Consider the following 12,977-nt stretch of genomic DNA (forward strand, 5'->3'; position numbering starts at 1 on the left):
CCGGCCTGAGTCGGTCCCCTCTGCTGCATCTTTCACCTCCATTCTCGCTCGCTCCCGTGCAAGGGCCTTTCCCTGGAGGTTGCGGGGGATGAGCCTCAGCAGCCGCTAGCAGCACGGCACGGCCAGGTCAGAAACGTCCCCACCCCGGGAAGCGACTAGTGTAGCCTGCAGCTGCCCCTGCCCTTCCCACGCTGCAGGAGTGTGGGGGGGAGGGGGAGCAGGAGCAGCGATGGGAGGGGCTGAGGGGGAGGAGCAAGGATGGGAGAGGGAGGAGCAGGGGCTTCCCGGGTCACGTGACACAGCGGCCCCAGTCCGTTCTTGCCCTCTGATTGGCTGCCCGGCATCAGGTGACGGGCGGGGCGTTTCCCCGGGGCTCCTGGGAAGGCGGCGGAGGCTGCGGCTCTCGCGCTCCATGAGCCGTAGCTGAGGCAGCTGCCGGGTGCGTGGCGGGATGCGGCGCTGCGCCCGCCCGTAGCCCGGCTCGGCCCCCGCCTGGGAGCCGCGTAGCGGGGCCGGGGGCTCCGGCCGGGCCCCATGGGTAACACCGTCACCTGCTGCGTGTCCCCGGACGCCAGCCCCAAGCTCGGCCGGGCCCGCGCGGGGGGCGGCGGCGGGGCCGCGCCGGGGGCCGAGCGCCGGGCGGACGCTTACCAGGTAGCGGCGGCCGCGGCGGAGGCCGAGTCGGGGGACTCGGATCCTGGGGGCGGCCCCCACCTGCAGCACATCAGCGACCGGGAGTTCCCGGATGGTGAGCGGCGGAGCGAGCGGCCCGAGGGGGGGCCGGGGCCAGCCGCGGGGGGAAAGGGAGCACAGTGCGGGGGGAGGGTCAGAATGCGGGGGGGGGGCCGGACCGGACCGGACCTTGCCTGGGGGATGTAGAGAGGGACCGGGCAGAGCGAGGGGGTGTCTGCACTCGGGAGGCTGCATGTGGTTGCGCCCTTCTGATGGGGGCACCGTGTGCGTGGGGTGGCACCGGCCTGGCCCTTGCGGTGCGTTGGAGCCTGCGTCACCCCACTCCTGGAGGGAGCCCCCAGAAACTGGGGTGGGAGGGGGTGATGCTGCTACCTGATGAATCTATCCGCCATTGGAGGTTCCCCCCCTTTCTTTGGGATGGGTCCCCATGGATACCCACCTCTGTACAGGGGGTGCCGCCCAGCCATCTCTTTCATCCCTTGCCCCATCGATGGGCTGGCTGCAGGGAATGGGCTGGCGAGGCAAGATGCAGCATACAGTCTTCTGCCCCTTGGGTGGATAAAGACTGAATCAGCATCTCATTTGGGCATGTAACTGCTTTTGAGGCGCTCTGAAGATCTGTGCTATAATTTGCATCTTAATTTTCTTTAGTGTTGCACTGCTCCCCTAGATGGTCTTCTGTAGATCGTGATGTAGCTGAAACAAAGATTCATTGGGTATCTGTAAATTTTATAATTCTTATAGATTGCTGGGTTTTTTTTCCATTTTTCTAGAACAATTTATTTTTGGCTTGAAACTAAACATGAGAAATTTCAGGTCAAAGAACTTTTCTTAAGGAAGTTAGGGGAGAATCAGAAATAAGGCTTAGAATGGAAAACTACTGGCAAGCTTAAAGGGTAATCTGGTCAGTGTCTTTTAAAAAAAAAAAAAAAAAGGTTAAAAGTAGCTGTAGGTTCTACAGTTTAACCTGGAATTCACTGTCAAATTTTGTGGCTTCACAAGGTTTTCCTCCTATACTTTGTGTGGAAGCCCCACCCAAGCAGGAGAGGCCAACTCAACAGACAAAACAGTGAAACTGGCTGTAGACAAGCAATCTCTGAAGAGGTTTTTCTTTAAATTTTAGCTGCCAGTGGTAATATCAGTAAGTAAAACACTTTCAGGTGGAAGTGTTTTTACGTTGATAGCCCTTTAACTTTGGAGTCCTAACTGACTTCATAACTTTTGTGGAGCTGACAATAGTTGCTGCATTCCCAATCTCTGTTTAGCTGAGAGGAGGAGGAGGGTTGGAGGGTAAAAGGATTATAAATTATAAAGATTGTGTGTAATGTGACATCACTCTGGGAGACAAGGACAATTTATAAACTAGCCCCACAGGGAGCTAAATTACAGCAGTAGACTCATTGCACTGAAAGTCCATTTTCACATAGCTCTTGTGGTTCTGCACTTACTTCCCCATTGGCTCAAGGATTCCAGATGTTTCACTGCAGTCTGAACAGCAAACTTGGGTGTGCTTGTGAACATAATTGTTCTGTAGTTTGCTTCTCGGCCTTATGGCTGAGGGGTGAAAACATTTTCTAATCTCAACCACACCTACCGCCTAAGAAGAGCTGACAGGATCTGCCTTGGTGGGAATTGTTTAGACATCACCTGATGTCTTACTGGTGCTGCTGTGTGTGTGAACTTTGGTTCAAATGCTATTACACTCAATCTTTCAAATTTCATGACTGTCTGCTTGACATCTTTAACTTCTGACTTGTATAAGAGAGCTTTGCCATCCCATTTCATGATTATAACAACCAACACTATTCAAAATACACACAGTTTGAAAGAGACAGCATGTTTGCCATCTGGTGTGTAGGATGCCTGCAATAACATTTAACGTTGGTCTTCCATTCTTGTTCCTGAATTTTAGGGACACATTTTTGGCAGTCATTTAGAAACTGGTTGCAGAGGAGTGTGAGAAAACTGTCAGAAATGGAAGGTTTAAACATCTATGGTTCTGCACACAGGACCATATGGCATAGCTGTTTTTATAGAAATGAAACTAAATAGAATAGCCAACTTTCCAGGTTTTCTCTGAGACAGCAGTGTAATGCAGCAATGGGAAAAGTCACATTTACAGGTTAGGAAAAGGAAAATTCTAATCTTGCAAGAAACTGTTATGGAATCTATGAACTATTTCTCTCATAATTCTTTTTGGGTGGGATAAATTCTCTAATAAAGATTCTAGTAATCTGATCAAAAATGCCTAAACTAAATAAAGCTGCTCAGAAATAAGGGCTGTGTTTGTCTGAATCTCTCAACTACCTAATGACTTCAGTTTTGATCCAGTGCTGAATAGCTATGGTAAGCTTAATTGTGAGTTCATCCCAATGTCAGAATTGGCCTTGGAGAAGGGAAGCATTTCATTTTCTGGGTTTGCAGACTACACCTCTACCCCGATATAACGCAACCCGATATAACACGAATTCGGATATAACGTGGTAAAGCAGTGCTGCGGGGGGGGGGCTGCGCGCTCCGGTGGATCAAAGCAAATTCGATATAACACGGTTTCACCTGTAAGGCGGTAAGATTTTTTTTTAGCTCCTGAGGACAGCATTATATCGAGGTAGAGGTGTATTATGACAGTACTGTACAATCAAAGGATAATGTAGTAACTAACCCAGATTGGCTTTGGGGTTGTGGAAATTTTGATCTTGAGGTCGGACATAATTCTAGAATTTGTGATGGGCACAAATTAGACAAGTTATAAGAGACTTTCAGAGGCATAGTTATTCACACAACATTGCTCTTAATTCATTTTTATGTTGCCTTTGGTAAGCTAGGCCTCATTACAATAAATCACTGACTGTTTCCTATCTCTATTAATATTATTGTGTGTCTTGAATATATTTGGTTCCTGTTTATGAGGCTGCAAAACAAAACTGAGTTGTCCCAGGTAAACTTGGAATGAGACAGTCATGAAATTAGATGTACTGTGGGCCACCAACCACTACAAGTGTATTTTTAAAGTTCTAAAATGAGCAAGTAACTTTAAAATATGACTTCAGTAGTTACAATAACATCTTGGAGTGGTTCACTTCACACCATGAAGGACTCTCCATATGCAAGATTTTAAAAATAAGCATTATGAAGGAGGGCTTCTCGTAGAGGTTCAGATTATGCAGGTGTCAGTAAAAGTTTGTCATTTTATAGAATGTTAAATTAAACTGTAGCTGTTGTATACTAGATACCTGTATTTATCATGACGTTGAAAGATGCTAGCTTTGTCACATGGCACACAAGGCATACAAGCATCCACTATAACTACACAAGTTCTATACTTTTGACTATTACAGCATTACTGATATTGGTTGATTTGGCCCAGCAATTTAAGGGTTTACATGGAAAGGGTTTTATGAAAGGAGTGATGTGATGGTTGAGGAAGCTTCCAGTTCTACTAGTAACTGCCAGGTTGGAACTTATTAGCCAGTTTGCCTTTCTCTAATGATTAAAACAATTCAAGGGATGGAAGTAATAATCATCCCAACAATTTTTTTCTGTCAATTATTCTCAGGGTTTTTTGAGAACATTCACTTATTGATTACGGAGCAGGCAGCTAGTGTTACCTGATTGCCAGTTACTTTAGTGTACGCTCATTTATTAGGGTTACTCTTCTGGGGGGGGCAAGTGTTCTGTAATTCTATCAATATACTGCTTGTGTCACTTGTGTTCTCATACGGCACTCTACTTTTCCCTTCTGCAAGTTCCCTCCCAATGGAGCTATCCTGCAGGACCTAGGTTCTTCCACCCCCCCCCTCCCACCCCATGTCTGAGAGGACCAAGTTAATCAGCACTCCCAAGCTGACCCTTATATGTCCCTGGACTCAGTAGGCTGGGTTGAACAGCACTTCCAAGCTGCCACCCTCAAGTCCCAGGTTCAGCACGTCCCTACCCCCACTTTCACATTACAGTTGTTCTGGTAGTAACCCACTTGATGAGCAAACCTCACAGGATTTTTGGGCGCTGCAGGGACCTTTTAGTTTAGGTATGAGGAGCGTTGCTGCAGAGCAAATGAGGAAGCCAAAAAACACCCATGGTTGGGCGGGGAGAGAGAGACGCAACCAGCTTAACCATGAAAGCTATTTATTGCCAGGTGGTAACCATAGGGGAGCCAAACAAACAAAACAGTTATAAACAAATTTAAGTTACTTTTAATATTATAAGTCAGGTTTAGAAAACTATAACTGATCACACAAGTCAGGGTCAGAAGGCTCTATCTAGAGAGAGAGCTGAGTTCTCACCACTCCGTGAAGCTTGAATCCATCGGGATTCCCAGATGGTGGTGGTAGCTGAGGGTCCGGAGTGCTGGAGACAGGCAGAGCCTCCAGCATGATCAGTCTGGAGAAGATGAAGTCCCAATGGAACTGATGCAGATGTTGGATACAGGCAAGAGAACACTTACTTGAGCATGGGTAGGGTTTTTGTAGGGAAAGAACAATGGTTCAAGGGAGAACACTAGATTTGTTTTTTTGGGTAAACTGATGGCTCAAGGGAGTATACCAAAGTTGTTTTGTTCAGGCTAGACAATAGGAGCTGATCATTCCTGGCTATGGGTGGTGCTCCTTCGAGGCAGCTCACAATGCAGTTAGACAGCGTCAGTATTTTGGATACCAATAAAGGATTTATTACTAGAATTGGTCTGATAACTACTGAGCTGGGTGTGTGCAGGCGTGGGTTCATTAACATCTGGAGCAGAGATTCCCCCATCATGCAGTGCCTCCCTGCTTTTCTGGTCCCAGAGTTCAGTGCGGTTCTTGTCTTGGAATCTCTGTTCTCCATTCTGTATGCTAATAGGGATGCCTCCCTGTCCCATCTTTGATGCAAATGAGGCTAGGGGAGTTTCCTTGTCATCCTAGTCCGGAGGGGTTTAGATGGATCTCCCACTGCCTTTTCATTGCTTTTTGTAAGTCTTTCTTCTGATCGGCTTTGGCTCAAGCAGAGGCTGGGAGTAGGAGGGGGGTGCCTTCATGAGTCAGACAGGTTGGATACTGCACCCTGGTTCCCCAAGAACACAGAGCTGACAGGTAACACTAGTGTCTGAAAGTGATGATAGAGACATCTTGCTCAATTTCTGGCTTGAACAGAATTCTCTCTGAAGTGCTGTTTGGGGGGGAGGGGCGATGACAAAGCAGGGATTACACTTTAAATCCACACTTTAACTCTCTTGCCTTTGTTTTGCTGAAATTGAGTGTTTCAGTGGCAACAGGAACTTGACAGTTAACAGCTGAGACTTAGCACTGTTAACCTGTTTGCAATGGAGTGTGGTGGTGATGTATGCTTGTATCTTAAATTGGAAATGGTCCCCAGTTTACCAGCATAGTATCTTAACAGCACATTTTAAGCTATTGTTGATTTGACGGATAAACCAAGATTTGATGTTTAGGAAAAGACAGTGCTCAAAGTACACTGCATAAATCCAAACCATTTAGGATCTATTTTTGTTGCTGAAGAAACATCTTCACTCCCATTGTAATTTGAGTTACATATTCAGTGAATATGTACAGCTGAATAAATTCCTAATATTTTTGTTACCACAAATTGGCCTATCCCATATTCAAGATTGAATCACAGTAAGTCAGTTTATGTGATTAGCATCTATTAAAAACTGTACTGATGACACATGCTACAGCTCATTGGACTTCAATATGAATACTCATTAAATTTAGTCATTTAAAAAGAAGTTCCTGTATTTATTGCAGGCTGATGGCTTATGGTCCTGATCTGAGATCAATCGATTTGCGTCCTCCTAGGGAGGACAGTATGGTGCACTGTCCCAGCAAGGATCGTTAATAGCACTACTTGGATTACATGTATCAAATCTGAATTCCAAACAAGTCAGTATTTTTGGAGGATATATGTGGGAAAGAGAGGAAGCTGAACAGAAAAGGAAGAGAAATGAGAGGTAGATCTGAGATAACCAGCACTGGGTTGAACTAAGAACTGGGGTAACCAGGAATGGGGAAGAGAGGCCAGGCAAGATTAGGAGAGGCACCAGGTGAGGTGAAATAACCACTTGCGGTTAAGATAAAGAAGATCAGGGCTAAAAAAGAATGGAAACATAAGGGGAGAGAGAAGTGAAGTTTGTCTAGGATGAGAACCTTACTACTGGAATACAGCACAGTACTTGGTTCTTGTTTTGACAAACATGTCATCCTATTTTCTTCCCCTTTGTCAGTATTAGAATAATTTATCTAACTAGTCAAAGTCCCATTCAAAAGATGAAGGCTCTCCAGAGGAGTGCAGAAGCAGTTGCCTAGCCTAGCCTAGAGGAAGGCATAATCTGTGAAGACTCTTCCTGTTTTTTCTTAGTTATCTATTCAACGATGAATATACAGTGCAATAATACATTGACTAACTATAGTCTATCCGCAAATCTTCATTTCAGATATCTAAGCACTATTCCATTTTATAGAACATGTTAAATAGCCTAAAGCGTGTGGGCGTTTTGCTCTTTTTGATCTTGGTAAAATTGTTTGCAAGCTAAATCAAAAATAAACTTTGATGCAAGGAGTCAGTTTTCCCCCATGCTGGAAACTGCTTGCATCAAAGGCTTAACCAGCTTATATTGTGTCTTATCTTGTGGCTCATTGTATTTGAAGATCAGCAGTGAAAGAACTGGTGCATTCAGTTGTCTGCTGAGGTAAAAGATGAAGTTGCTGGTGGAAGACAAGCTTTGCTTGACACAATCACAATCTGTTTTTGTTTGTTTGTTTTTGTTTTTTTGTCTTGTCCCTTTTGTGCTATTCAGGCTTGCTATCCTGAAAATGCATCTTCTTGGTAGTAGGTACAGTAGAACCTCAGAGTTACGAACTGACCAATCAACCACACACCTTATTTGGACCTGGAATTACACAATCAAGCAGCAGCAGTATAGTACTGTCTTAAACGTAAACTACTGGGGGGGAAAAGGGAAAGCAACATTTTTCTTCTGAACAGTAAAGTTTCAAAGCTGTATTAAGTCAATGTTCAGTTGTAAACTTTTGAAAAAACACCATAACGTATTGTTCAGAGTTACAAACATGTCAGAGTTACGAATAACCTCCCTTTCCAAGGTGTTCGTAACTCTGAGGTTCTATTGTAGTTGACACCTGATCAGAGGTCAACTTGATGAGTTCCCATTGGATAGGTGGAAGTGAGGGGGTGGATTGAAATGTCTTCCCATGAATGTACTGTATCCACGTGGTAGTTGACCATGAAGAAGAAAAATGACAGTTGTTGTGTACCCCATTTTATTTCTTCCATGCTTAGATGCTACTGGTAACCAAAGAATCTCTTGTTCTCTCCATTTTTCCTCCATTAAGTTCTGCAAATAATTCCGTAACCAGGGAATCTTATGTGACATGTTAATCTGTCTGTGGCTTGTATCTACAGTTCCAGTTCATGAAAAGCCAAGTGTAATTCATATGGAAAGGCAACTTATTTTATTAATTTATGATAGTAGCCCTACTGCCCTGCGGGATCATGCTATGTGGAACTCTTTTCTTGGCTATAAAAATTCCAAGAAAGATTGCTTTGGTTTCCATGTAACTTTGGAAGTGCTAGCTAAAATATTCAACAATAAGAGCATACAACAGTAGCTTGGTTTGATGAAACTTACAAAGTAAAGGAAATTCAGGATTAAATTTCAACTCTCTGCTTCCTCCAAATATTGTGTGAGCTCTGTTTCCTCTCTCACTCAGAATTGTAATTCCTCTCATTTTAAATAAGACTTACTCCTTTTGATTTAAAAAACAAAACAGACGGGATAGCCCTGTCATAGGCTTACTTAACATTTTAACAGGGAGGAAAAAGTGGACAGTTTAAAGTTGGTTTTCTACCCACCCAATTAAATGTCACATTGAGTTTATATTAATTTTCTAATTGCTGTATTAAAATGTGGTCCATTTGTCACATCTTCTTTCATCTGGATTTCCATTTTCCTTCCCTCCCCCAGATACAAAATGTTGAGGATGTCTTTCTCCTCCTATAAATTTTGTAATTGGTTTTATTTTTCCCTCTGGAATTCTTGGTCCCTTTCACATTCTGACTCTGCCCATCCAAAATACTTTTGCTACTGCACACAGAGCTTCAGGTGATGGAATCCTGTTCAATTTCTCTCAATCCCTGAAAGGCCTGATCAGGAGCACTGCCAGCTTTTCTGCTGCCCTAGGCGGCGGAAGGTTCTGCCCCGAAATGCTGCCCCTCTCAGAGGTGGCGGAAGGTCCCGCCACCGAAATACTGCCGCGGTCGCCGCCCCCTAAATTGTAGCGCCCTAGGCGACCGCCAGCCCTGGGCCTGATTAGTGCATGTGGTGGAATGGGCATGTATTTTGTTTTAGGTTCCCCAGCAGGGGGCTAAAAGTTAAATTGACTAGGACTTCGTTGGTTTTGCTGTGAAGTAGATTCAGTACCACAGGGACTTCTGAAAATGCAGAACCCTTAATACCACATCCAGTGTCAATCCATGAACAGTATACAAATACTTTGCAATATCCTTATTTATTTCATCATTGTTTCATACAAAAAGCAATTTCTCTTTGTATTTATTTATCATCTGAAGTCCTAGACCTTGGAGATTATCACTTCTTCAGCAGTGACCAATGGTGTATTTCTTTGATGTTGAAAATAGGATTGGACTTTCAATGGAAAATGAACTGATAAGAGCAGGATCTTTAAAACTCCTATGCAAGTCTTGGTTTAAAGTTTTCTTACTCAGCAGACCTATTATATTCAGAGCCATATTAGTTTACGTTAGTTGCTAAAAATGCAGTAATCTTCCCCTCTTCCCCCCCCCCCCCCCCCCCCCGAGCCAGTCTGGCAATGGGAGGTTGAGTTGGATTCAGTTTCCTGTGAATTGACTGTGGAATGGTTTACTAAGTTCCTGTGCAAATTCATTGAAAATGCCACTTAAGACTAAGGGTTTAATTTGAAGACTGTGTGGCATAAGTATAACTGAGAACATAACTTGGCTTGCAGAATCTTTTACTGGTACTGGTGCTGATACATGGAAGACAAAGAGCTCACCTGGATTTTCAGTTTGTGTGTTGAATTTGCAGGGCTTGTGATTCTTCATGTTAGAAGTAAATGGAGCACATTTGGTGTGGAAACTAAACCCCACAATGTTGTTTAGTCCCTCTCTGAGCATAAATGCACTAAAATGGTTTGAAGGAAATGGATCATGAAACACCACTTTATCTTCATTCATAACTGTGATAGGGAATAATAAACTTTGGACTTTCTGAAACATATTGGCATATGTATAAGTCTAATTCCTGTCGTCTTAATTTTTATTGGGAGTGTTACATAGCTTGGACCTTCCTATTCTGGTAGATGGTGAAATAAGAGCAGTGCAGCCATTAATCAAAGTGTCAGATCGCTTAGCTAGCGCAGAAATCCCGCCCAGAACAAAGAAAAGAAATGATTTTATGACTTAAATGCTTTAAGTAGGTGCTGTATCACAACGTTAGTTCTTTGAGCAATACTGCTGCCCAATGAAGCAACAGATGGTGATAATGCGACCATAGGAAATGCAATATTTTAGTGTTCTCCTGCAATGAGTTGACTTGCTATAAAACTGTTATGTGGACTGTTTTTTAGGTAAGAGTGACCTCTTGTCTGTCAGCCACATTCTAACTCAGGCGTCTCAAACTCAAATGACCATGAGGGCCACATGAGGATTAGTACATTGGCCCGAGGGCCGCATTACTGACCCTGCACTCCACTTGCTTTCTTGTCTTCTTCCTCACTGCTCCTGACGTCCTTCCTGTGTTCTGCTTTGTTCATCACCTCTGCTGTTGCTCCTGCTTATAGCACTTGCCCAGTAACACAGACGGAAGTACTAAAAAAGTGAAACTGCCACAGCTGACCTGTTTTGTCCTGCTTGCGCTGGGCAGGAGGAACGGTGCAGCCATATAGATACCAATCCTCCATGGCTGCTCCGATGGTCAGGGCTTTGGAGTGGTGAGCTACCAAATGCAGCTCTTCCTCCCTTGCATTCTCAGCTGCTGTGGAGGAATGCAGCTGTGCTGGTGCCTTTCACACTGCTGGGGGGGGGGGGGGTGAGAAGCACTGGTACACCGCAATCCCGATCAGGTGTTGCTGGGGTTTTGTCCCAGGGACAGCACAATATGTTGTCTCAAAGTGGTTTACTAGCGTGTGTAACGAGAAGCAAGAAGGGCTGTGTCTATATTTCTGGTAGCACTTTTAGCATTCCACGTTGGCTTCTAGTATCTAATACTATGAAAGGATTGGCAGAAGAGAAGAATGAGAGGAGGCCAAAATAATGGAGGTGGGGTCAGGGTCAATTTAACCCACCAGTGTGTCTTGTCAGTTCGACAAACATCACTTCCATGCAACCTTAGCGATGTGAAAGAAGCAATGGGGGTTATATCTCACTTGACTGACTTTAAGAAAAGAAAAAAAATAGAAGCATTACTCTTTGGTCTTAAAACTTTTCACTGAGATATTGCCCCATTGTGACCAATTAAAAGAGCTGTCTGTTCAGTCATCGCCTTTATGTTTTAAAACCATGATCCTTGTCCCACAGCCTTTGTATTGCAATGTCTTTTAAACATCGGTTTGAATGATGATATGCTATACAGTCTGCTTAGCTAATGATGAAATGTAACTTGCATGGTAGAGGAGATACAGAGCACTTCCACTTCTGGGTTGCAGCTTTTTTCCCATCCAGATTGGTAGTGATTGGCAGTCAAAGTAGCAGCCATCTTAGCCATCCAGACAGTCATATATAAAATGTGTTGCTCTTAGTCCATTTCCTAGTGCGCAGGTGTCCATGTCACATAAATCCTCAAAATATTATTGTGAAGTATTAAAATTGATATTCGTGTTGACAATCCTGAGTATAGAAACAAAGGAATTAATGGGCGGAGAGAGGAAACCACTCTTTTCGAGGTGATCCTGCCAAATCGTTATTATAGCCTATCGTGCAGGACTATGAGGAAGCTTTTCATGGGCACCATGAGCACTCAACTTTGTGTGTGTGTGTGTGTGTGTGTGTGTGTGTGTGTGTGTGTGTGTAAAACTGTACCAAGAAATTTTGGTTTAAGTTTAAAAACAAAACAGAAAAAAAACACTGATCAAAGGGATCAATTTTCTTAATTGATTATGACCTCTTTGAAGTGAGAGGGCTGGAAGAATTAAAAAAAAAAAAAAACAACAAAAAAACCCAAACCTTCATATTGCTAGAATAAATCTTTATGCAGCACATTTGAATAGTAAGGTTCAGAATTACACTGTTCTGAAACTTGCTGTGTTCAGTCCTGGACTAATGTCAAAACAATACTGTTTGCCATGATCAGTGATATTTTAAGCCAAATATTTGGCAAATGTCCAGGGCTAGAAACCAATGTAGTGTGCCATTGGGGAATCTTGAATGAAAGGACTGAGAGGAGTACGTTCACCTAACCAGTAACTTGACTTAAGCTATGTCTACACTTTAAACACTACAGCAGCCCAGTGCTGTAGCATTTCAGTGTAGACACTCACTACAGCAATAGGAGGGGTTCTCCCAGCGCTGTAGTTAATCCACCTCCCTGAGAGGCAGTAGCTAGGTCAATGGAAGAAAGTCAGTTTAGCTACATCACTCAGGGATGTGGATTTTTCACACCTCTATGTCACATAGCTGGGTTGACCTAACTTTTCAGCGTAGACCAGCTCTTACCATGACAAATGAGGAACAGCTATATTATGAGTAGATGGTGTGTAGCACAGAAGGCTTGTATGTATGTACCTGGGGAGAATCCAAGAGAGATGCATGAAGAGTTGTCATATTATTGTATTATTTTGGCTACTAATTATGTAATCAGCATTTTAGTGTGGGGATGGCATCGGGATTAAGGGTGTAAACAGTTTAATCTCCCTTCACTTCTTCTGCGGAAAGTGTATGGGGCATTTTACGTTCATTTGTACCCTTGAAGGAGTCACCACCGCATCAGCACGTTGTCTTGAGATATTAGACTTCTTGTTCCTGGTTTGTATAGTTTATGTAGTAAATGCAGCATACGTTGGAAGAGGGTTGGTCAGCATGACCAGTGTAAATAGTCAGGAATTGTGCTCCTTAGAGTGTAGGAGAGCCTAGTTTTGGGAAGGGGGAAAAAAAGTCCCACCAGAACATACATGAATTGGATCATGAAGCGTAGGTTGGTATTTCTACAACATGAATCCTTCAGAACAGCTGTTCCGCCTTTCATAAATGTGGTGCCAGCTTGATAGTAGCATGATGTTTACAACCCCTTCAGTACTATA

At 43.8% G+C, this 12,977-nt stretch overlaps 1 protein-coding gene across 1 annotated transcript in view; it reads left to right on the forward strand.

The window, feature by feature from the left end:
• Positions 1-534: 534 nt before the first annotated feature.
• CCNYL1 (cyclin Y like 1) overlaps positions 535-12,977 on the forward strand; it is a 55,605-nt gene continuing 43,162 nt past the window's right edge. The window contains exon 1 of the mRNA XM_065413071.1: positions 535-748. Coding sequence (XP_065269143.1) covers positions 535-748 — 214 coding nt within the window. The remainder of the gene's footprint in view (positions 749-12,977) is intronic.

The sequence above is a fragment of the Emys orbicularis genome, chromosome 11 (genome assembly GCF_028017835.1).
Source record: "Emys orbicularis isolate rEmyOrb1 chromosome 11, rEmyOrb1.hap1, whole genome shotgun sequence".
Lineage (NCBI taxonomy): Eukaryota > Metazoa > Chordata > Testudines > Emydidae > Emys > Emys orbicularis.